The sequence below is a fragment of the Mastigoproctus giganteus genome, chromosome 11 (genome assembly GCF_048544385.1).
Source record: "Mastigoproctus giganteus isolate SK-2022 chromosome 11, ASM4854438v1, whole genome shotgun sequence".
NCBI classification, from domain to species: Eukaryota; Metazoa; Arthropoda; class Arachnida; order Uropygi; family Thelyphonidae; genus Mastigoproctus; species Mastigoproctus giganteus.
In genome coordinates, this window is record NC_143585.1 from 170,307,566 (window position 1) to 170,334,766 (window position 27,201).

General features: G+C 35.9%; 1 protein-coding gene across 2 annotated transcripts in view; it reads left to right on the plus strand.

The window, feature by feature from the left end:
• LOC150078571 (phytanoyl-CoA dioxygenase, peroxisomal-like) overlaps positions 1 to 25,106 on the plus strand; it is a 133,843-nt gene extending 108,737 nt beyond the window's left edge. For both annotated transcript variants that reach the window (XM_090385536.1, XM_090385537.1), the window contains exons 8-9: positions 17,058 to 17,186; positions 24,907 to 25,106. In XM_090385536.1, coding sequence (XP_090241662.1) covers positions 17,058 to 17,186; positions 24,907 to 24,960 — 183 coding nt within the window. In that variant the 3' untranslated portion in view covers positions 24,961 to 25,106. The remainder of the gene's footprint in view (positions 1 to 17,057; positions 17,187 to 24,906) is intronic.
• The last annotated feature ends 2,095 nt before the right edge of the window (positions 25,107 to 27,201 follow it).

Below are 27,201 nucleotides of genomic sequence, written 5' to 3' on the forward strand. Positions count from 1 at the left end.
ATCTTCTGAAAGCTTCCTCAAGGGCAGCAGTAAACAGCTTCGGAGATATTGTGTCTCCTTGTCGAGCTCCTTTCTCGATTTTAAATTTCCTACTTTCTTTGTCTAGTCTAATAAAGGAGGTAGCATTCTCATATATTTTCTTCAAAATCATAACATGTGGGGGTATCTGTGCTTTGTTTTACCAGTGCCCGAAACATTGCCTTATACTGTATGGAGTGAAATGCCTTTTCATAATCTACAAATGCCAGGCATAATGGTGTTTTATATTCATTTGCTTTCTCCATTAGCTGTGATAGTACGTGAAGGTGATCCATAGTTGAGAATCCTGTCCTAAAGCCAGCTTGCTCTTTCGGTTGATTCTCATCAAGTATTCTTTCTAATCTGTTAGTAATGACCCTTGTGAACAACTTGTAGATGTGTGATAACAAGCTAATTGGTCTATAATTTCCAATTTCTGATTTATCTCCTTTCTTATGCAGCAAAACTATGATTGCATTATTCCACTGCTTAGGCATCACACCTTTTCTAATGCACTTTGTGAAGAGCCTTGCCAGTTTTTTTTGTGTTATGTCTCTTCCTCCCAATTTTAAAAACTCTACCGTAACTTCATCTTCTCCCGTGGCTTTCTAATTCTTCATTTTCTTCAATGCATGTTCTACCTCATCAGGAAGAACATTGGGTATGTTGTATGTGTTGCTAATTTGCAATCCATTTTCCCCACTGCTGACATCATTCCCTCGCTCCTTGTATAATTCTCTATAGTAGTCTTCTGCTATTTAGTCTTCTGCTGTTTATAAGTACACCATCGCTATTCTTCAGTTTCAGTATCATTTGTCTTTCTGTATTACTGCTCATGGTTGCTGATTTAAATCCTTTGTTTTCCCTTAATGCTTGTTCTACTTTTCTTGTGTTAAATCTTCTTATGTCGTTTCTGAGTCTCTTTCTAATGGCTTTGCATAACTCAGTATACTCAATTTTCTCCCTGTCAGTGTTTATCTTGCTCTTCATTTTTCGCCTTCGGTTCATCATAACAAGTGTTTTCTGACTAATTTTTTCTTCTTTGGATTTCTTTTTCCCTATAGGTTTCTTGGGCTTTATCACTTTCAGAAAGTTGTAATATTCCTCGTCGATATCTTGGTCCTGAGCAGTCTGCAGAAGCTCAAACTTGTTCTTAAGTTCCAGTACATACTGCTTTTTCTCCTCTTCTGTTATCTCAAAGATCTTTGTATTATTTACTCGAGTCAGTTTTTTCCTTTCCTTTCCTACATCTATATCAAGTGTACATCTTACCATTCTGTGATCACTTCCAACATTTACCTTATTCAGGACGTAACATCATTCACAATACATCTTCTGTTAGTGAGGATGAAGTTGATTTCATTAGTTGTTAATCCATTTGGACTCTTCCATGTCCACTTTCTGTTCATCCTTTTCTTGAAAAAAGTGTTCATTACTGGCAATCCTTGAGATTTTGCAAATTCCCCAAGTCTTTCGCCTCTTTCATTTCTTTCACCAATTCCAAAATTTCCTATAGTTCCCCTTTCTGCGCTGTTTTGTCTTTTTCAAACCTTAGCATTGAAGTCCCCCATAATAATAGTGTAGTGGGTTTTCTGCTCATCTAGAAGACTCAATTTCGGTGTACATTTCTTCAACCTCTTCATCATCATGGCTCAACGTTGGTGCATAAATCATTATAACCTTTAGCTTATACCTCTTAGAAATCTTGAGTATTAGTCTTGACACCCTTGGTGATGTACTTTTGAATTCCAAAATGTTGTTTTTTAAATCTTTATGGACCAGAAACCCAACTCCACCTTCACTCCTTTCACTGTTTCCATTGGTGTACAGCAGATTTCCACTTGATAAACTTATAAGTGATTCATTTCTTCTTCTTGTTTCAGCCAAACCGATGATATTCCAATTCACATTTTCTAATTCCTTTTCCAGCTCTAATATCCTGTCTTCACCGATGAGTGATCTTACGTTGTAACAGGCCAAGTTCAGTTTCCGTGCATGGCAGCCTGGTCGTACCCAGAGATTCTTAGCACCCTCTGCTTCCACTCTGATCCTCTCACTGCCGTAAGAGGGGGAGTGAAAGCTGCTGGGGACTGAGGGTCATTTGTTTTGTCATGCTGTCATATGCTGGAGGGTTTGGTCTTTTCCACTTAACGCTGACCAGGCGTCTTGAAGAGAACCACTCTACACAGTCGTTGCCACCTAAGTGACGTAACAGGGCTTACCGTCGAGAAGGTGTGCATGAGTGGATTTTAGGGAGGCAGGCCAACCGGACTTCTCCTAAATCTTCTGTAATAGAGAGATATTGGATCCGTCAGTTTTTTAGGCTGAGTGTCTGATAACACACAGGATACCTGCTTCCCTCTAAGCCCCTGTGGCTGAATACATCCCACCAAATCAGACTGTCAATCAAACATACTACACTGAAATTTTGACAAGGCTGCATGAAAAAATGAAGAGACCTGAATTATGGAAGAATGGTTGGATGCTCCTTCGTCAAGAGAATGCTGTAGCACACAATGCACTCTTCGCCAATTTCTGGCCAAAAAACAAATCCCTGTGTGTAAACATGCACCCTGCTCAGAACTAGCCTCTTAAAACTTTTATTCCCACTCTTCCCTAAACTGAAAAGTGTATTTAATAAGGGTACCCATTTTCAGTCCATTGAAGATATTCAGAAAAAAATTACTGAAGTGTTAAACAAAGGGGGTTGCAGAAGGTGATGTCCAGAAATGTTTCTGTGCTTGGAAGAAAGCCCAAGGCAATTATTTTGAAGGAGATAACTTTTTAGGTATAAAATATTTCATTATACAGTCGAACATGGTTATAACGAGCATCAAGGGACCGACAAAATTTCCTCGTTATAACAGTTACTAGCTATATCAGTGATGAGTTAAATCTACCTCCTATTTTTTTAAATTCTCAATAACTTGATAAAAAGATAGATTCAAAAAACAAAAGAAATATTATAGAGAAAAAAATAATAAGTATATATATCTACATATTATTTGTATTAATTTGTTTGTATAAACTACAATACACTTAATATTAAACACAATTTATTTCTCTATAATTAAAAACGATACTATTTAGCAATAAACACTATCTCAATTAGTCTTTATTCATGAATCTTAAAATTGATGCTTGTTTTAAAGATTTCACTTTGATATTTCTTAAGTTTCCCCTTAAAACACTCAACGCGTTAAAAGTCTCAATACTTGCCTCAGTTCTTTCAAAAAAATTGAATAATGTGTCCGCTGCACCTTGAGCTCATGAGATTGTTGGCACTGATTTTGATTCACTTTCAATTGTCATCATATCATCATCACAGTCATTGTCTTTGCCATCATCGTTATCGTCTTTGTTGAGCGCAGCATCTACAATGTCACTCTCTGTAGGAAAACCACTCATTAATAAGTTGTCATCGACTCGTACAAATTCATCAATGTTATCTGTATTAAAACCTATAACATTGTTACATAGCAACCATTCGGATAATAGTAAGTTGTTTTCTTTGTTTCCATCTTCTTCATCTACAATTTAAATTTCATTTGAATTTAATTTCAGTTGATTGTCGAAGTAACATTGTTCGACGCATCATTCAATAAATTTATTGCATCCAATATCGATATAGACTCGGTAAGTTTCTGTTCTCTTTGACTGATCAGATGTAGAACTAGAAATCTTTTATAAAATCCTTTCAAACTCTTGATTACACCTATGTCCATTGGTTGTAAAATTGATGTCGCATTGGGAGGCAGAAACACTAGCTTAATGTTGGACAGTTTTATCAATTCCTGTCATATTTGCACATGCGGCACCATCAAGCGAGCCTTTGATTTTTTTCCACCAACACATTTTTCCCCTTTGAATTTAAATGTATTGTCAGGTGTCAAATTATAAAAAGTCCTGTTTCGTTGGTATCATCAGCCAAATCAGCTTATGTAGCATCAGCCAAAAAAAAAAAAAAAAAATTTCACACAACCATTCCCTCTAAAAATTTGCCCAGTTCCTCCTTGAATTTATTTAAGCTATCAACTTCCGCAATGACAAATGAAAGTTTGTTCCAGCAATTAACCATTCGCTGGCTAAAGGTAAATTTGCTGGCTAGAGGTACAACTGTCTTTTCTCATTTTGAATTTATGCCCCCTCAGGTTCGTAATCTAAGCAAGCAGAAGAACCCCATCAGAATTCAGCGTTCTCAACCCATTCAAAGCTTTGTACACCTCAATCAGATCACCTCGCAGGTGCCTAGTCTCCAGACACTGCAATTTGCAGAACTTAAACCTTTCTTGGTAAGAGCACCACTTTGTTCTCTCTCACCAATCTTGTTGTCCTTCTTTGTACTCGTTCTAGCAACTCTACATCCTTCCTAAAATGAGACCTCCAGACCTGTACACAGTACTCTAGGTGTGGCCTGACCACTGCCTTGTATAACGGGATAATCACCTCCCCGTCCCTGCTAGCAAAATTACTATGTATCATTAACAAGACTCCGTGACCTGCCCTGGCAGCCAGTCTGCACTGCTCAGCAAACTTCATATTCGACTGCACAATTACCCCCAGGTCTTTTTCACTTTCCACTTCACTGAGTGTAGTACCACACATTTGGTACATTTCTCTTCGGTTATTGCTACCCATATGCAGTACTTTGCATTTGTCAATGTTAAACTTCAGTTGTCTCTTCTCAACTCATCTGCCCAGGTTTTCTAGATCCTGTTGCAGTAGCACAACTGCTGTAAATGTCTTCGTCATTGAAATCTTTCCTAATTTCTGCCCAAACACGGTCAGTCCATTCATTTGCCATTATTGGATCTGCAAATCGAGATTCTCCACTAATTTTTGCATAAACAATGTTACATCAGTTTTTAAATCGATCCAGCCAACCGTTGTTACACACAAAATTGTAGTGTCCAAATTGTTTGTTTAGAAAATTTTTTTCACTTGAGGCTTCAAGATTGGACTGGCTATTGAAAATCCAGCACTTCTTTTTGTGGTGAACCATGGAAGCAATGCTTCCTCAACATTCGTAACCTCGCGCTTTCTTAAGTTTGTTTTTCAGTTATGTTCTTTTCCAGCGCCGATATGTAAATATCTTTATTCTTCCACAATGTCAATACACTTGAAGGGAACAGAGAAAACTTTTTACGCACTTCCGCATTTTTTGCACTACATTCTAACTCACGGATAATTTTGACTTTTTTTGGGAATCAAGAGAAAGTGTCTTTCGATTTGCGAAAAAGACATTTCCGAAAGATGGGTTCGTTTCTAACTGATTTTACTTTAAACTGGTAAAGTGATCTGCATACTTGTGCATAAAGTGATCTTAGAAGTCCCGAAATCAATTTATGGTTCAATGAATACAAGACAATCTGTAAATAGGGTAATGCAACGAGTGGAACACCAATGCACAATTGTATAGCTCCGTCCCTGAAGGACAAGGTCATGAACTGGCTGCTAATCTGATACAGGTGGTCATAAAGCTAAGTCGCCCTTTTCATTTTAGTCTATTCCAAGAATTGGGTTTTTCCGACTACCTGAGCAGTTAAGAATGTTTGCATAGTTACCAAAATTTGTTTGGTATATCTGTGTAGTATGCTTGTTATAACGGTGACCGCTTGTATTGGAATTCAAGTAAATTAAAATCATTACGGCTTTTTGCTTGTTACAGCCATGATCTCGTTATTTCCATGCTCTTTATAACCAAGTTCTACTGTATTTATTTTACTACAACAGTCTTGTTATTTAATAGCTACACCTTGTGTTATAGTGTGTAATAAGCACAAAGATATTATCAGTATATTATGTGCTAGAGCCACTGCAGTGCAGTTGAACTCTTATGACCATAATGAATATATAGTTGTCAAAGGAAAATATCCTCAAGAAATAATTATAGTAAGATAACTAAGCAAAGTTACAGAGTACACACAAAGATGTTAACATCCAAAACTTAAACCAAAAATATATATATAAAAAAAAAACCTCATTTCTGCATACCATTAATCTAAATAACCTTTCAAAGGATACCACCAACATTGAAAGGAAAGATGATGATATGTGGGTCCTCTGTTTCTGTAAGAGCCATTTTTTAGTAAACATTTTTTTTTTTTTTTTTTTTGTCCCTTTTGAACAAGTTGCGGATTCTGAAGTAAATTGATCTGCAGGCTCCAAAAATAGCAAACTTATGTCCAGAAAGATATACTGAAATTTTAGTCAGTCACTCAACAAACAACCAATTTCAAATATCGTACAGTTATATCCAGGCTCATCGAAAAGGCGTCCATGATTTCCCTTTTGATTATCTTTGGAAATACATGATTGATTGCTGTGACTGTAATAGCAAACAGTGCAGTAACTCACTAAGTTTTATTTGACACCTCAACAATGACCTTGGCTGTGCCATGTGCGCACGCAGAATGACTCCTACGTGCACCGCCTCAGTCAGTGTCAGTAAGATGGCCGTGCAACGGAAAGCGCAGTGTGTGTTGTGACGTTGCACTGTTATGACTGATTTAAATTCAGCGTACCACAACACAAACACTGCGCTTTCTGTTGCACGGCCATCTTACTGACACTGACTGAGGTGGTGCACGTAAGAGTCATTCTGCACGCATTCACGGCGCAGCCAAGGTCATTGTTGAGGTGTCAAATAAAACTTAGTGAGTTGCCACACTGTTTGCTGCTGCAATCACAGCAATTGATCAAATATTTCCAATGATAATTGAAAGGGAAATCATGGACACCTTTTTTGATGACCCTGTATATATCATAAGTTTTATATATATATATATAAAACTATCTTAAAACTATTCTTATTCATTTTAAAATACTTTAATCACACATATAATATACTACATGCATTATTTTCCACAGAAACATTTGCCACTTTTTTTTTTTTTTTCTCTCTTAGGTTTTGCCTTTATCTCTTAAGAAACTAGCAGGAATCTGATTCACAGCTGTGTACTATTAACCTTAGCACCACTTTTCCATTGTGGATATGTCCTGATGATAGTTCCCTCTAATCAGTTACATCTCCCAAATGTTGAGGTAACCCATATCTTCATAACATTTCCAAGCTACTAGTTCAGTATCTTCTAGCTTTGTATGAAATACTCATATTTGAGGAGTTTTCTATATTTTTAGCCCATTGAAAATTCCTCCTTTCAGTTTTGCACCTATTTAATTGGGAAATGCTGAATCAGGGTGATTCAAACACCTCCTTTGCTTCTGCTCAAACATTTTAACAATACATTGCTAAGCAAAACATAAACAAAACAAATAATATGCAATAGATATGCAGATAAATTGTACATGTACTTGCACTACAACTGTCTCTGTTTTTGAAAGAAAGAAATACCACCACTTTGCTTATTGGAGGCTTGAAGTGGTGAAACCCATGTTTAGTCTCTAGAGCAAAGTTTCCGGCATCCCCCTACCCCTATACTTCTCCTTCAACCCATGCATGGTACTAAGTACTATAGGTTTTGATACCTTTCATGTTTGGGGTTTTCATAAAAAAAATAAAAAAAAAAGGTGGGAGGCAGAGAGAGACAGGGTTGAACATATTAACCCTCTCCAACATTACTACCGTCTGTGAGCACATGCAAAGCTTGTTATTTGCATATAATAATACAACAAGTGTCATATCTACTTCCCTAAATTGTAATAAGATATACATATTATGAGTAAACACAAAAACCTGTATGTAGAAATTGTGATATTATGCAAAATTTTTGAAAAATTCAAGAGTTATGTTTTAAATCTACTCATAAAAATTGACTGCAAACAGCTCATATATTAGTGGAGATAAAAAATTGTTTGCCAGTGTTATTATTGACTCACCAGAGAATCAAATTGAAGACAAAAGCCAAAATAAAAATGCAAAAATAGTAATAATAATAATAATAGACTTACTGTGTTCAAGTAGGAGATTAAACCTGAAACCTATGTGTTTTTTAAAGCAACCCTCAAATGAAATATAAATTGTGCCAAAGGACAATAGTGACCTCAAGGTTGGAAAATAGCTGCTTCTGTATTGATGTGAATAAAATAGATAAATTGTACATCTAGTATGTTCAAAAAAGTGGAATGGCCCAAAATCCGGACACATTTTTAAGTGTTGTGTGTTTTTTTTTTTTTTTTTCTGCAAAAATGGGTCATTTTAATTTGATGCAAAACTTGTTTGAATAGCACTGACAAATTGTTGTCCAAATTTGATTATCTGGCCTCCAACTGCCATAACTAAACACACCATGGTCTTATTCATAGAAGTCTGCTGGCTGCCAAATGAAGTTCACAATTATTTATTTAATTACTATTTTGTTTAAAACCAAAATTCATAACCAACCATACTTTCAATGTACATAAAAACATAAAGTGCAATGTGCTGTGATCAGTTCATCTATCAATATTTATAAGTGACATTCATTAGTTTTCTCTTTATTCCTCTTCATTGGTTCTTAATAATTAATAAAAATTAATAATTGTTGACAGAGAAATCTGCGTTTACTAAATCAATAATGTAGGAGGGTGCTGTTTTGGTTCATATTTTTGAACTTTGATTTTGTTTGCAATGCAGTTAGTGATAAAATAAGTCTTTATTAGTATTAATTTTCATTAATCTTAATATTAGTTACAGCTATACTTCTTTCTAAAACAAGGAAGAGTACCATCTTTGGATTGTATTGTTTCAGTTGAATAGAAATTAAAAAAAAAAAAAAAAAAAAAACCCTGATGGACAAAATTTGCTTCACAGTTCATGGCAACTGTGGTTGCCATGAACTTTAATTCACACACCATAATCATTACTCTTAATTTTCTGATTCAGTATTGTATAGCTGTTTAATATTTTTTAAGTAAAGCAGGCATGCATATAATGCATTAAAAGTCATTGAACACGGCTATGGAGAATTTTATTTTTGATTTACACTTTTATCTGATGTCGATGAGTACAGTTGGCCAATGGTACCATACAGGTAAACTGAAAACTGGCTTTTTTTTTTTTTTTTATGAAAACCCCAAACATGAGAGGTATTACAACCTATAGTATTTAGTACCATGCATGGGTTGGAGGTTGAGAAGATGAAAGAAGATATTTGTTGATGTTAGACTTGAACTTCTGTAGATTATGGTTTCAGGAAATATGTATGAAGGAAGGTTGTTCCAGAAAACAGAAGTTGAATGAATAAATGAGGAAGAAGAAAAGTTGGTTCTGTGGGTTTGAAGTTTACAGTAAAAGGATGTTAACTGATTGTGGCATATGTTCAGACTGATTTGAAATAGAGAGTGGGAATTATACAAGCCAATTCAGAAGAACAGTGCCTGTGCAAGTATCTGTAGAAGGGCCATGCAGCAGAAACACTCGCTGTCTATGAGACAGTGAGTGGAGAGACTGTTAGAGATGTCATTAATTAACTTATCCTCTTTTGAATGTAATCTATAAGACGCAGAGAGATTTTCGGGCACCATCCCTGATGTGGGAACAATTTTCCATGGTAGGTTGATTTCTGATTTGTACAGAGTGGTCAGCTGTTAGGAATAAAAGTAACACCAAGAGCTAAAGAGAAAACCCAGTTTTTTAGATGCAGAGGAAGCAATATTTCTAATATGCTTAAGCCAAGAGAGGTTAGAAGTCAGGGAAATCCCCAATAGAGATATATGATCGTGACTAGAAATCGGAGTGTCATCGAAGATAAGCATAGGAGCAGAAGAATCCTTTTTGTGAGATAGTAGTAGTAGTGGCATGTGATGCAAGAAAACAAGTGTATGAGCTTATGCAGCATTAGCCAAAAAAAAAATCACACCATTCCCTCCAAATGCCTGTACAGTTCTTCCTTAAATTTATTTAACCTATCAACTTCCACAACGACAGATAGAAGTTTGTTCCAGAAATTAACCACCCGCTGGCTAAAGGTAAATTTCCACACACTATTCTACATCTGTCTTTCCTCAATTTGAATTTATGCCCCCTTAGGTTCGTAATCTGAACAAGTGAAGAATCCCATCAGAATTCAGCGTACTCAACCCATTCAAGGCCTTATACACCTCAATCAGATCACCTTGCCGGTGCCTAGTCTCCAGCCACTGCAATTTGCAGAACTTAAGCCTCTCTTGGTAAGAGGATCCCTTTATTCCCCTCACCAATCTTGTTGCCCGTCTCTGTACGTGCTCAAGCAAATCTACGTCCTTCCTAAAATGAGGCCTTCAGACCTGTACGCAGTACTCAAGGCGTGGCCTGACCATTGCCTTATACAGAAGGACAATCACCTCCTTTTCCCTGCTAGAAAAATTCCTGTATATCATTGACAAAACCCCATGACTTGCCCTGGCAGCCTGTCTGCATTGCTCAGAAAACTTCATATCTGACTGCACAATTACTCCCAGGTCGTTTTCATTTTCTACCACCACCTTAAGTGTAGAGCCACACAGTTGGTACGTTTCTCTGGGGTTACTTCTACCCATATGCAGTACTTTGCATTTGTCAAGGTTAAACTTTAGTTGCCACTTCTTAGCCCATCTGCCCAAATTTTCTAGATCCTGTTGCAGTAGCACACTGCCATTACTGTCATTAACAACCCTGCCAACCTTTGTATCATCTGCAAACTTCGACACTGAGCCTGATATACCTTCATCAATATCATTGATAAATAAACAAAACAACAATGGACCCAACACCGAACCCTGTGGGACTCCACAATAACATTAGTCCACGAAGAGCAGCACCCATTGATTACCACCCTCTGTCTTCTCCCACTCAACCATCCTTTTATCCATTGTAGCAACTTACCCTTAATACCATTCTGCTACAATTTGTACTTAGTAGTCTTCCATGTGCAACAGTGTCAAAAGCTTACCTGAAATCCAAATATATGATATCAAAATAATTTTTTGCATCCAGTTCCTTTGTAATCACATCATAATATCCTATTATAAGACTTTCCCTTACCAAACCCTGTCTCTGAATTATTGCTGCAGTCTTGTCTAGATGATCCTGCAATGCATCTTTAACCAGTGACTCCATTATTTTACCTGGAACAGATGTTAAACTAACTGGTCTGTAATTACTCATGTCACCCTCCGATCCCCCTTTGTGAATTGGGGATACATTTGCACATTTCCAGTCCGTCGGGACCTCCCCTGAGTCCAAGGATGCTCTCATAATTATGGCTAAGGGTTTGCTTAGTTGCTTTGCCGCCTCCTTTAATATAACTGGATAGATCCCATCCACCCCAGGTGCCTTTCTTATGTTTAACTTTAACAATTTCTCCTCCACTTTTCTGTCAGTTATTACAAAATCATTAAGCACCCTGCTACAATTTGATAACCTTCTGCCATTTTCAAACCTTAACTTCTCATGTGTGAATGTAGATCCAAAATACTCATTCAGTTTGTTTGCTATCTGAGCAGGATAATCAACAGTCAAACCATGGATATCAAGTGGACCAATCAGATTCATCCCCTTCCTTTTAGAGTTTATATAAGTAAAGAAATCCTTGCTGTTTTTCTTAGCATCCTTTGCCAAAGATTTCTCGTAATCTGCCTTTGCCTGCCTAACCTCCTTTGTGACCTGATTACAGACTAGCTTATATCTGCCATAGGCTTCTGAGTCGCTTGATAATTTATATGCCTCCCATGCATTTTTCTTCTCTGTCACGAGTCTCATTACTTCATTTGATAACCATTTAGGCCTAAACCTTGAACAATATTTCTTAATAGGTATGAAACTTTTAGTAGCTTCCACGATTAATTACTTGAATGCTTCCCACTTAGAATTTACTGTTGGTAACATCGTCAGTTGATCCCACTGTACAGAATTTAAAAACTGTCTGAGACCACTGTACTCGCCTTTACGGAAGCAAAAACCCTTTCCTTTACCCCTGATGGTAATTATATCTTAAATTAGATATAAGACAAGACGGATTGAAAGAAGGATTGAAGATAAGAAGGATTGAAATCAACTATGTTGTCTTTGCCCCGCTGGAGAATTACCTGGAGATCGGAATTTAAGGAATTGGTAGCAGATTTTTGAGAAGTTGAAGCTGATAGAGCAGGACAAGGTTTCTCAAATCGGAAGGTGGAATGCAGTGGGCTATCATCAGCAAAACATGGATAGGATTTCCGGTCAATGGCAGAAGGTCATTCATATACAAGAGGAAAGGATTGGTAGAAAGAACTGAACCTTGGGGGACACCAGCATTAATGGAGAAATTAGAAGACAGAGAGCCATCCACCATCACCTGAACTGAGCTATGAGAGAGAAAACTGTATACCCAATTACAAAAAAACAGTTGGCAAATCATATGATCAAAGCTTATTTAGAAGACCTTTATGCTAAACACAACCAAAAGCCTTTGAAATGTCAAAAGCAACTTCTTGAGTTTCACCAAACTTTTCCATTAAATTTGTCCCCAGATATGTAACAAAAGCCAGTATATCACCAGTGGATCAAAGCTGTTAGAATCCATACTGGCAATCATTGATTAAATGGAAGATTTCTAGATAGTTTAAGTGGTTAATTGATTTCTCCATTACTTTAGAAAGAGTAGAAGTAATTGCAATGGGACAATAATTGGATGGGAGGATGATTTAGTTTGGTGGTTAATTGGTAATTATTAATTGTTAATTAATAATTGTAATGGTTAATTTTTAATTAATAATTGAATGAGAGGGTGATTTGGTTTGATGGTTAATTGAATTCTCATTACTTTAGAAAGAGTAGATTTCAATGGGACAATAATTGGATTGGAGGAATTTGTCACCCTTTTTAGGAACTGGCTGGATATGAGCAAATTTATAAACAGTAGGAAAAACACTTTTGAAATAAGAAAGCGATAAAAAGCGACACAGAACAGGAGTAAGTTCAGAAGCACAAGTTTTGAGAACAAGTGGAGAAACACCATTGCCATCCACACCTGGAGCTTTCTTAGCATCAAGATTTGGCAAAATCCTGATATCCTTTTGATGGAAGACCATAGGATGCATTGATTTTTGTTTTTTTGTCTATATTGTTTTTTAGGGTTTTGTGTTTTTTCCTTTTTTCGTCAATAATTTCTTTATTTAGTTGTTTAGGAGGTTTTTCATCTGTCTTTTTTGCATCCATGCATCTAAAATTTCTGTTGTAATACAAGGATTATTTTCTTTTGGTTTAGTTACCAAGGTTTCTAAAGCTGCATCTTTAATAATTTGTTTAGTTTTCTCCCATATATTTTCCACAGATGATGAATAGTTTATATCTTTTAATTTTTCTTGTAGTGTTTTCCCCATACATTTCCTTTATTTTATCTTCTTCAAATCTTGATTTGTTTAGCCTTGTTCATTGGCTTTGTATTTTTAAATTTCCATTTAATTGTTGCTGCTGGCAGTTCATGATCAGTGTCAAAATCTGTACTTCTAAGAGTTTTAACATTTTGAATGGATGATTTCCAGTTGTTATTTATTAAAATGTAGTCAATGCAGTTTTTGTATTTCCATCTGGTGATGTTCATGTATATTTGTGTTGAGATCTGTGGTAGAACAGTGTGTTGGTGATGAAAAGTTCTCATTTCTGTTTTCTATTCCAAATTTTCCTAGAACGTCACTGAAGTCTATAAAAAAACCTCCAACTTTTGCTTTAAAGTCTCCCATTATTATTAAAATATCTTTTTTGTTCAGTTCATTAGGAATTTTCCATCACACAATAAGTTTCCTCAACCTTAAAAAAAAAAAAAAAACCTATTGTTCTGGCCTTTTTCTCCACAGTTCTCTGTATCTTCATCTCTCAGTAATCGTCTTTCCATGCCTGTTCGTACTCCCTTGGTCTTCCTTCTTCCTGGAACCACTCAATTCATAATCACTTTTGGAAGTCTATCCTCTTCCATTCTTCTGGTGAATGGAATTCTACCTCAGATTTTTTGTTTCAATTACCTGGATTTTGTCAGTTTTCACTTCCATCATTTGTTGATTCTGTTCATTTCTTATTTTCTCCAGTCTCAATTTTCTTGCTGCTCTTCTCCAATAGTCCATTTCTGTTGCAAGTAATTCCCCTGTTGTCTTTTATTCACCGTCCATGTTTCTTCCCCATAGAGCATCATGCTCTGTGCTATTACTTGGTAGATGTCTCTTTTTCTTACTGAGTATATTCCTACTCCAAAGGATTGCATTCAGCATACCTATCACTTTTCTTCCATTGCTAATTCTGTTCTCAATCTCTAGTTTGGACGATCCATCAGCCTGTATTATTGATCCCAAGTATTTAATGTTATGTTCTGTTTTAAGCTTATATCCTTCTATCTCCAGAACTACTTTTTCTTCTGCTTTCAAAGTTAAGTATTCCGAAGTTAAGTATCTTATCGTAATTTATTTTTAATCCCCATTCTCTATATGTCTCCGCCAACTTCCTGCACATATACTCTGTGTCATCCATGTCCTTTGCTATCACCAGCTTTGATCATCAGCGAATAGTAAGTTGAATATGTATGTATTGTCCTCAACAGGTATTGTTGCATTTTCTGGATCATTGTCTTAAACATATATAGAGATACATCTTAAAAAGAGTTGTTGACGTACAGCAGTCCTGCAGAAGGCCCTTTGAAGTAGTGAACTTTTGGGATAGTCTTTGCTGCATTTTGACTACATACAAAGTATGTTGTCCTTATACATGGTCTTAATGATATTTATCAGTAGTTCACTGATAGATGCCTACTTTAAAGCTTCCCATAGCAATTTTCTGGGCAAGATCATCCCGAAATCAACTTTTTTCATACTTTTTTCAAGAATTTGTCTTAGTGTCTGCACATGATCTGACTGTTGTAAAACCACAAATATGTGTACTTACCAAAATCAAAGGGCACATGTTAAAATTTGTACAGTAAAACATCAGTTACCCATGGTAATTCGGGGACACTAGAGCCGGGATAATTGAAAAACACAGTAAATAAAAATTACATTTTAATTTGTTTAAATAACTTCCAAAACACATAAAAACATAAGATATTACATATATATAACAACAACAATAATATTTTATTCATTTCGATAGAAAGTCTGATTTTTGATTGTGGTTTTTTTTTTTTTTTTTTTTGTAGCTTTATTTTTTCTTTTATTTTTCTTATGTATCCACGAATTTGTAAAATTTCAATATAATCTACATAATCTTGACTTTCCACGAATTAAAGTAATGTTCTTCAGGTGTTAAAGCTTCATTACAACTTACTTTGCAAGCTGGTTGTAGTTCCTAATCGTGCTCGTCAGCCATTTTTTCGTAGCCAAGTTCATTTTTGCCTATATTTAACCATTGATTAACACTTGCCTCATCTAAGTCTTCACATCCTTCAGTATTTTTAACTGAGTTTAAAATATCAGGAACGATTTCTACAGTGTTATTTGAGTCTCCCACTTCCAAGTTATTTTCCATAATTACAAAGTCATTGGGCAATATTTTTTTGAACGATTTTTTAATTGTTTCGCTTTTAACTTCCACTCGTGCAATAGAAATGTAATAGATAGCATCTTTAATTGTTAGTGACTTCCAAAATAAAAGAGGATTCATTTCTTCCATGTTAAAGTTCATCATCAAGGCCTTTCTATACAATCGTTTCATGCTCTCAACCACCCCTGCTCCATAGGTTGTACCAGTGGTATTACGTTGGGTGGAAGATAAATGGCAACAATATCTCCATTTTGTGCAGATAGTTTTTATAATGGAGGATGGGATGCAGCGTTATCTAATAACAAAATTGCTTTGTGGGGGGAGACCTTCGTGAGGCATAAATTTTTTAACGTGAGGAATGAATTTATCTGCCCAGCACTTTTCAAATGTATCCCTAGTGATCCATGCAGATCGATGATTATAATAATCTGTTGGAATATTAGTCATGTCCTTTAAACTTGTAGGAGATTTTGATTTTCCCACTATGGTTAATTTTAATTTGTCATCCCCTGAAGCATTTGTGCAGCATAAAATTGTTATCCTGTCTTTGCTAATTTTATATCCTGGTGCATTTCTTTCTTGTACAGACGTGTGATTGGACGTTGCTCGCCAATAAAGTTCCGTCTCGTCTGCATTGTAAATTTGTGATGGAACAAGACCCTCTTCTTTAGTAATCGTAGCTAATTCACCACAGAATAAAGTTGCTGCTCGTTGCTCAATCTGTTTATCACCCTGTATCTCTAACTCTCTTATACCAAGCCTTTCTTTAAATCATTTCAACCAACCAGATGAAAATATAGGTTTTCCAGGCATTTCTAATTTGTCAAAAAAATACTTTGCCTTGCTTAAAATTATTGGTCCAGATATTGGAGCTCCTTCAACTCTTTGTTGTAAAAACCACTTTATCATTACACTTTCAAGTTGTTCATTTGTAGCACCTTTGAGCAATTTTCTTCAAGCTGATGTGTCACATTTAGAAACAAATTTATTTATTTTGGGCTGGTTTTTAATGATATCCCATACAGTTTTCTGACCTATTCCCTATTCGTCTGTAGGCTTTGAAACACTTTCACCCTTTTCACATATTTTAATAATTTCCAGTTTCTTTTCCACTGTTAAACAAGCTTTCCACTGTTAGGAACAAGCTTTCGCGATGTTTAGTAGACAAATGCTGTTGGTTACATTTGTATGTTATCTGGCATTAGAAATGCAGCAAGTGTTTCAAGACATTTGACTTTGCATCTACAGGTGTAAAAACATCTGACGTGATATACCAGGTAGCAAAATGAAAGAAAAATATATATTAAATATTGTATGGGTCAATCAAACTTTTCAAAGATGTACTGAATACGTTCCAAATATATTACAAAATGCCTTGACGTTAGGAAAAAGTTAGAAAATTTGAAATAAAAACACTGTAAATGAAACCAAGAAATGCATTTATAATTAAGCATTATATTAGACTTCCCAGAAAAATAATGAATTATCATCAATAATCAAATCCCTAATGATAAATTTTAAACAACATTAAGAAAGACCTCTCCATATTAACGAAACTTGATTTTTTACATAATTTCTGGTTGCTAATGTATTTATGCACATATGTATATTTATTTATATTTATTAATTTATTCAGGCAATTTCTTGTCATTTTGCTGCATCAGAGTGTCAATATATAGATGTTACAGGAACAAGTCAAGAAAATATTGCAAAAGAAACCTTAGATATTGCTCGACGTAGGGGTTTTGAAACAACAGAAGTTGGTGTAAGTAATATTTGATTTTTCCAAATTGACTTCATTGTTAAGTATACGTACTTTAAGCAAACTGATTACTAAAGCAATAGTATAGCTATATTGAACATATGAATTCTCATGGTGAGGAATCATAAGCTCTTCAAAAGTTTCAGTAATGTGCTGTTATCTTCTCCAATCATGTTATCATATTTTGTTCACGTGAATGATCAATAAATTAATGTGGTTCCCCAATGGCAGAGGAAAAGACTTACAATTGCAAGATTGTAAGTCTGTTCCTCTCTTCTGGCTTGGATAAAGCAGTTTGATCAAATCACTTGAAATAAAGCACTTCACCTGTGTAGGTTTTAGAATCTGTTTATTACTAATAGAGTCTAACAGTCATACATTTTTGGATGCCGGATAGTGACTGGAGGGAATCTAATTAGTGTGCATGTGGGGGACATTGTCAAGGCCACATTATGTCAAGGATCTGGATATATTCTTACCATATGTAAGCCATATCCAAAAATTTCATTACTTCATACAATATGCCCCCTCCCCCACCTTTTCTTACTACTGAATACACCATGAATTGTCAAACTAATAGAGCAAACTTATCTGCGAAAAGATCTACACTTCCTCATTCATTACACAAATATACATAGTCTCAATTCTAATCTCAATGATATCCATTTCTGCTTTCAGTCTGCCAAACTTCGCGTACTTTTTCTGGCAGAATCGCAGTTATTGGTTGATTCAACCACTGTTCATCTCAGTTGTCTGAATTATTTGTTGTACGATTCCTTTTGCTTCAAAGGTGGTACTTGTGCATATGTTTATTCTGATATTCCCTGTCAGAGACTTAGTAATTTGGAATCTCCTCTTTTCGATCTTCTCTGGCTTAAAATCTCGCCGACTGGGCTAGCTGGGTGCGTAAAGTGCCTGCCTAGCAACCCAAAGGTCGTGGGTTCGAATCTCGCCTCGGGCTTGGATCAAAGTACTGAAAAAACCTTGGGAGGTGCATTATGGCCACAGAAGTCAATGCACCAACAACTACCAAAAAAAAAAAACGCATTCTCTCAAATTCATCTGTTGACTCTATCGTTCTCCCAACTCCACTAATCACTTGGAACTCTTTGACTTCCTCTCTTTGAAATTTCGCTTCCTTCAGTCCAACTTTCCTAACAGTAAGGTAATTTTCCTTTGTGATTTTACTTTAATCAGTCCAAACTTTTCGAACAGGCTAAGAGTAGAAAACTTGTCTAAATGGTAGCTGAGCATTCTGGTCTCCTGCCAAAGCTATTGACCACAACTTCCCACTTCTGTCTAAACCAGATGGTGTTATCACCACTTCAACTAAGGATAAAGCTGACCTTCTAGCATCCCATTTTTATTCTAACTTGTGTATTAATGATCTTGGTAAACCACCTCCCACCATTCCCAGTACATTTCATTCTGTACCTCCTGTGGTTTTTTTGTCAAAAGGATGTGAGAAGGATTTTGAACAACAATCTTGATGCAAAGATAGGTCCAGATGGTATTTCTCCACTTGTTCTCACAACCTGTGCTCCTGAACTTACTCCTGTTCTGTGTCACATTTATTCAATTTCTTATTCCAAAGGTGTTTTTCCTTCTGCTTGGAAATTTGCTCATATCCAGCCAGTTCCTATAAAGGGTGACAAATCCCTCCCATCCAATTATCGTCCCATTGCAATTACTTCTACTCTTTCTAAAGTAATGGAGAAATCAATTAACCGCCAACTCTTAAACTGTCTAGAAACCTTCCATCTGATCAACGATCGCCAGTATGGATTCCGTCAATGTTGATCCACTGGTGATATTCTGGCTTATGTTACCCATCTTTGGACAAATTCAATGGAAAAGTTTGGTGAAACTGAAACAGTTGATCTTGACATTTCAAAGGCTTTTGATCATGTTTGGCATATAAACATCTTCCAAATAAGCTCCCATCTTATGGTTTGCCAACTGTTTTTTTAATTGGGTATATCCAGTTTTCTCTCAGACTGCTCACTGCAGGTGATGGTAGATGGCTCTCTGTCGTCTTTTTCAATAATTCTGTTGTTCCCCAAGGTTCAGTTCTTTTTCCCACTCTTTTCCTCTTGATATTAATGACCTTCTTCCATTGACCAGAAATCCTATTCATAGTTTTGCTGATTTGCATTCCACATGCTGATTAGCACATTTCATTCCACCTTCCAGTAATTCCTTAAATTCCATCTACCAATTCCTTAAATGCTGAACTCCAGATAATTCTCCAGTGGGGCAGTGGTAATTTAGTTGATTGAAATCCTTCTAAAACTCAGTCCTGTCTTATATCTTACAAAAATATTCTTCTGCTCCTATGCTTATTTTTGATGACACTCCATTTCTAGGCAAGATCATTATACCTATTGTGGATTACCCTGACTTTTAATCTCTCTCTCTCTTCGCATAAGCACATCACTAATATTGCTTCCTCTGCATATAAAAAACTGGGTTTCCTCTTTTGCTCTCAGCATTAAGTTTTTTCCAAACAGCTATTTACTCTATACAGATCCGAAATCTGCCCTACCATGGAGTAATATTCCCACATCTGGGGTGGTGCCCCCAAAACCTCTCTCAGGCTTCTAGATTATATTCCAAAGAGGGCAGTTATTTTGCAGAAGTTCAAGCATAATGTCAACAAGTATCTTTTTTTTCATCTTCTCACCCTTCAATCCATGCACAGTACTAAGTACTGTAGGTTTTAATACCTCTCGTGTTTGGAGTTTTCATAAAAAAAAAACTACAGCAGTGCATAGTACTCATCCTACATATGACTGTCCCACAGTGACGGTTTATTTTGCTCATGGGTGGTTTTTTCACATTTGCCATCTACTTTTTCTTTTAGTTCCAATACTGATTTGATTTTTGTGGTTTATTCTGATTTTTTTCTTCACAAAAATAAAAGTTGTTATTCACTTGAACAGGTTGTTGTTTAGTGGAACCAAATATGTGATTCACACCAGAAAGTTTCGATGGTCCGGATGGTTTTTTTATTTATGTATTTTTATTCTATTTATTAGTGTTAGTGACCTTTTGTGATGGTGATATTGCAAAAATAGCTAGTAAGTGTGTATTTTTTGTTTTCTTACATAAAATTAACCTTAATTATAGTGTGATATACTAATTTTTTTTTTTTAAATTTAATTCTACTGGATTCAAGTTCTTAACCTTTTTCTACCTACATATCCCTTGTCAAATTTAGCATCAATTGCATACCCCCATTATAAAATATCTTTATTTACTTATTTGTACAATATTTTAGTAATCTTAAATATTTAACAAACATAAATAATGTATACAAATAAAATAAATAAAAAAGAAAATAGAAAAAATAAAACCAGAAGTTTAATGTGAGCATTGTTAAAATTTTGGTTTTGGTTTTTTTTTTTTTTAGGAGCATTAGCAACTAAGGCCATATTGCTCCGGGGATATGCGGTGGTCATTCCCTGACCTTTCCGCATCCTCCGTATTTGGTGGCTCACAGGCTCGAACCCTGGTCTAATCAAGAAGCATGTGCTACGCACTGCTGCTCCTGCCCACGTGGCATTGTTAAAATGGTGAACTGGGGAACCGTCTTTGATAAAGAAACACGCATATCATGTTTCACAAGAAACCTATTTCATTTCTTCATTTTTAATGAAATGAGCGTTGAAATTCTTGCTTTGCACATATAAGTTGTCACAAATGGAATTAAAAGATTCATGGCTCTTCTTACTAATGCAGGATTGGCTTTTTTAAGGAAGACCAAAATTCTTCTAAACATGTAGAATTAAATTTTGTTTTAGCCGTTCTTTTGATCTTAAATCAATAAGGTCATCTTTAATTGATTCCTCATCCTTAATATCATCAATGTTAATTAATAATAAAAGGATTACGGATTCATGTTGCCATTGTTAATTCATCAGAACAAAAATAATTATCAAAAGAACTTTGAAGCTTGTCCATATGTACAGTTAATATTTGGTCCTTGAGATTGTCACAGACATTCTCTCCGATATGCCAGACAAGCTGTACTTGCTACCTGGGAGTCTAAAACGCTGATGGAACTGATATTCGGGTGACACTCAAGTCAAGTGGACCCAATTTTGGCGAAGTCCGGACGGTCTGTGACAGCCAAATCCTCTGTTTGCACCTTCACGATGGTGGGACCGTTAGTAATCCTGGGTATAACCTCCATGCACAAGTACATGGTGGGTGACCACCCAGGTGTGAACCAACGTAAGCAGGGGTCGAGGTGTGGCACCCACACCACATGGAGAAATGCCGCTCCTCTATGTTACCAGGCAGTACTAGGTGGTAGATGACTCTCATCAACCAGTGAAATACCACCACTTTGCTTATTGGAGGCTTGAAGTGGTGGAACCCATGTTTAGTTTCTAGAGCTAAGTTCCGGTCAACCCTTCCCTATCTCTTCTATCATGCAGTATGATTGATGACTTTTGAGGTTATGATGAACGTCGTGGCGAGATCCAATATTCCTTACATTTTGAGGGTACAGCTCTAAAACGATGTTCGCAGGCCGGCCGCTAGTTAGTACACCGAACTGAACACCGGACAATCCTAATCATATAACCAATACGCTTGAACTTTTTCACACAAACAACCCTTCTAAGTACACGGTCGAAGTGAGAGGTCCTTTAGGCACTTCAGATCACAACTTGATGATTGTCTCTTCTCCAATGGAACCTTTATCTCATGGCTATTCCCAACCTCGTGTTGTTTGGCATTACAAGAATGCAAAATGAGATGATCTGCGAGACTTCTTTTCTTCTTTTCCTTGGTCGGATTACTGTTTCAAAACTTCTGATGTCAACGTTTGCTCAGATCGTGTCAGTGAAATTATTCTTGTAGGAATGGAATCCTTTATCCCACACTCCACTTTAAAATCTTGTCCTTTATCTAAACCTTGGTTTTCCAATAAATGTGCTAAGGCTGTTCAAGAGAAGAATGTTGCATATCGTAATTGGCTTGTTTCTATTTCTTCAGTTTCATTTTCTGCCTACACCAAAGCTCGCAACAATTGTAATGCAGTTATTAATCAGTCCAAATTAGAGTTTGAACAGGCCAAGAGTAGAAAACCTGCTTCTTGCCCTAATGGTAGCCAAGCATTCTTGTCTCTTGCCAAAGTTATTGTCCGCAACTTTTGCCCATCTCTGCTCCCACCTCTGTCCAAACCAGATGGTTCTGTTGTCACTTCAGCCAAGGATAAAGCTGACCTGCTAGCATCCCATTTTTCTTCCAGCTCATGTATTAATGATCTTGGTAAAACACCTCCCACCATTCCCAACACGCTCCATTCAATGCCTCCTGTGGTCTTCCGTCAAAAGGATATCAGAAGGATTTTGATGAATCTTGATGCTAGGAAAGCTCCAGGTTCTGGTGGTATTTCTCCACTTGTTCTCAAAACCTGTGCTCCTGAACTTACTCCTATTCTTTGCCGCCTTTTTTCACTTTCTTATTCCAAAGATGTTTTTCCTTCTGCTTGGAAATTTGCTCATATCCAACCAGTTCCTAAAAAGGGTGACAAATCCCTCCCATTCAATTATCATCCCATTGCAATTACTTCTACTCTTTCTAAAGTAAAGGAGAAATCAATTAACCACAAACTCTTAAACTACCTAGAAACCTTCCGTCTGATCAATGATCGCCAGTATGGATTCCGTCAGTGTCGATCCACTGGTGATATTCTGGCTTATGTTACCCATTTATGGACTAATTCAATGGAAAGGTTCGGTAAAACACAAGTAGTTGCTCTTGACATCTCAAAGGCTTTTGATCATGTTTTGCATAAAGGTCTTCTTAACAAGCTTCCATCTTATGGTTTGCCAACTGTTTTTTGTAATTGCTTATCCAGTTTTTTCTCTGATTGCTCACTAAAAGTGATGGTAGATGGCTCTCTGTCTTCTAACTTCTCCACTAATGCCGGTGTCCCCCAAGGTTCAGTCCTTACCCCCACTCTTTTCCTCTTGTATATTGATAACCTTCTTCCATTGACTGGAAATCCTATCCATAGTTTTGCCGATGATAGCACATTGCATTCCACTTTCCATTTTAAGCAACCTTGTTCTGCTCAATCAGCTTCAACTTCTTGAAAATCTGCTACCAATTCCTTAAATGCCGATCTCCAGGTAATTCTCCAGTGGGGCAAAGACAACTTAGTTGATTTCAATCCTTCTAAAACTCAGTCTTGTCTTATATCTCGCAAAAAGGGTTCTTCTGCTCCTATGCTTATCTTTGGTGACACTCCGATTTCTAGGCAAAATGATATATCTCTTTTGGGGATTACCCTGACTCCTCTCTCTTGGCACAAGCACATTACAAATATTGCTTCCTCTTCATCTAAAAACCTTGGTTTTTCTCCTTCGCTCTCAGCATTACTTTTCTTCCAAACAGTTGTTCACTCTGTACGAATCGCAAATCCACCCTACCATGGAATATTGTTCCCACATCTGGGGTGGTGCCCCCAAAATCTCTCTCAGGCTTCTAGATTCTATTCAGAAGAGGGCAGTTAGGTTAATTAATGATTCATCTCTAACAGAGTCTCTCCACTCGCTGTCTCATAGACGTACTGTTTCATGCCTCATCTACAGATACTTCCATGGGCACTGTTCTTCTGAATTGGCTTCTATAATTCCCGTTCTCTCTTTCAGAACAGTCCGAACATGTGCTGCCACCAGCCAACATCCATTTACTGTCCAACTTCAAACTCACAGAACCAACTTTTCATCTTCCTCGTTTATTCATTCAACTGCTGTTTTCTGGAACAACCTTCTTTCGTATGTATTTCCTGAAAATTACAGTCTACAGAAGTTCAAGTCTAACATCAACAAATATCTCCTTTCGTCTTCTCAACCTCCAACCCACGCATGGTACTAAGTACTATAGGTTCCAATACTTCTCATGTTTGGGGTTTACATTAAAAAAAAAAAAAAAAAAAAGAGAGAGACTTACTGTGATGTCAAACACTGAAAAGACAGATATTCAAGTAACTAAAAAATAATTTTTCCTAAAAAAAATAATAATTTTTCCAGAAAATAATTTTCTTTCTTTCTTTTTTTTTTTTTTTTTTTTGTTTTAGAATTCTTTACATAGTTATAATGTCTGAAATAGCCGACCGGGTTAGCTGGGTAGGTAAAGTGCCTGCCTGGCAACCCAAAGGTCGCGGGTTTGATTCTCGCCTCGGGCTGGATATCACGATGGTGCCAAACCAACCGGTTGGTTAGATTTCCCGGCCACGATACACGAAGGAAGCAAGAAAAAACTGGTTCCTTCGTGTATTGATCACATCATACGAAATAAATAAATAAATGTCTGAAATATGTGTTATTCCGTGCAGTTTTAGAGCAATTACAACTGATTACGCCTCTTGGCAACTCTCATATTGTGCAATCAAGTCACAACCGAACATTGTCATCTCTTACACTCAGTGTGTCCACCCACTGGTGGATGGACACACTGATGATGAGATGATGACAGTCTCCGAAACAATGCAATATGTGTGGTGGCATTCAAATAAATAGCAGTATATTTCCCTTTTCCTTATGGGGAAGTGCTACTTGTTTGAAGTGTATGGTAAGGAAACTCATTGTGAAAGATTCACATATGTATAATGTGCCAACTTTGTTTTTTCCTGTATAATTAGATATAAAATGATGTTTCAACGCTAATTGTTTGTTAGTTACACATGTTATTTTACTATTTATAGATTATCTGGCAGGCTAAGGGAAAATTGGTTAGAGGAATTGAAGTAAATCTGTGATGTCTAAAACATCCTAAAGACCATAAAAAAGGACAAAGATCATAAAAATGTTATCAGAAATTTTATATTCCTGTGAATGGTATCAAATATTTTCACATAATTATGTGGTATAACAAAGAAATTATCTTATGCAAAATTGCTTGTAAGTCTGGAAATATGAAAATATTTTGTTGAATTATTTTTACTGATACTTAATCCACCATGTATTCTAGATACCTTTTTTTGTGATTTCATTTGAAATGCAAATGAAATGTAAATTAATATTTAATGATGGATACATTTTTCCATGCTGTATTCACACTGGACATTTTTTCATGTTTCTTGCTCTTGTGTGTGCTAAAGTGGTGCTGAGCTGGTGACCAGCAAATCCCTGTGACCAGCCACAAAACTAATTTGCAAGAGCAGTTTGTGCAGAGTTACGAAGAGCTTACTGAATAGCCAAAATTCATGTAAATACATGCATGGTGCTCTAATGGATAGCCAAGACTTTAAATATTTATATAATATACACTGAAGGAATGGTAAAATCCCCCACTCTCATATTTTGAAAATTATTTTTAATAGTTTTACACTTTTATAGTTTTATAATAATTTACAATATATAGTGTAATAATATAATATAATTTTTATAATAATAAATCCATATTATATTTGCTTTATAATTTTCATAGTGTATTATATCACCTTGCCAATCAAATTTCTGCAGGTACATCCTTGAATACACCCATTCTAGAATATTTCTGTCTATATTTACTCAAAAATAATGTATGTATTATTAGTAGTTATGAAAAAAAATTCCAACATAAGCCTAAGACAATTGTACTTGTATACCTTAGCAGATCTGGATTTATGATGGAGAATCCATCTTTTTGATCGTCTTGCTGTAGTAACAAGTTTTGCTTGTTACTACAGCAAGCATTGTATTTTTTCTCAAAAAAAAAAAAAAAAAGAAACTGTTAAATGCAAAGTTTCTACTTATTTTCATTAATGAATTGACCATGGTGTGGGCTTGTTATTTCATTCTTATCGTTCCATGAAATATGTGGAAGCTGGAATGTGAGAAACACTGTTTGTATTGCTTTCTGTTACACATGGTGTGTGTGGTGCAAAGCTATTAATCTTTCGGTATGTTTCCAGAGAAATACAATGTGAAAATTTTAAAAGACATGCAAGATTTTCCACATTTGAAAAAGGCAACCTCAGGACCTGGAGAGTGCTGGTTTTTATACAACAGATCTAATCAAGCAAGAATGGTAAAAATAAATGGAAATCCAAGCACAGATCACTGGATAAAGCATCTGTGGCTGCACTCCAGCTGTTTACCAATTTCTTTACATGATAATTAGTTTTTTATTAATTTTATAACCTGTATTATTTTATTTTTTTTAATCTTTTTGGTTGTCAGTCATCATCAAAAAACTTAAGCACAGTGAAGTTACCAATTACATTACTGAAGCTGTTACCTACAAAATCACTCTGATAATTTTCCATTTAGAAAAATAAACTAACAAGAACAAAAAATTAAACAGGAACTCAAATATTGCACAGGATATTTTCACTGATAGTCCTATTTTATTTATTTATTACTTTTTTTTTTTTCTGTGATTCATGCAGAACACTTTCCTATTACTTTGGCAATCACACAGTGATCATCAGAACATTTTCCACTTGCTCTAGAGTTACAATACATTTTGATATATTTTATTAAGAATACATAATCTGAGTTATAATCCCTTGGCATTACAAGGCATCAATGGTTCATCCGAAAAGTTCGGTACGTGTGACAAACAACAGTTTTCTGAATGGTAAGGTACCTGTATATACTGTTGACCAACTATGCTCTTGAACATTGGTGATAAGCAGCAACCAGTTCTCCATAGCTTGGCTACATTTAATGCAGTGAATGTTTGTGTTTCACCTACAAAAATATTAAACAGCTATACAGTACATAATTAAAAAGGCAGAAGTAATGACTGAAGTCATTATAAACACTGCAGAATGTTAGCTATAATTTTTCAAGTTAGTCATAAAAAAACAAACTTTATTTTACATGTTTTTCATTTTCAGTGCAATGCATGCAATGCAGCTCAGGATGATACCCCTCTCAATTTAAAAAGCAATAATAATTTTATTAAAACTAATATTAATAAAGAGTTATTTTTAAAGAAACTAACTCCTCCTAACTCCTGAGATGGTAACTCTTAATTAGCATTGCTGTTGGAGGTGGAAATCTAGAAATAT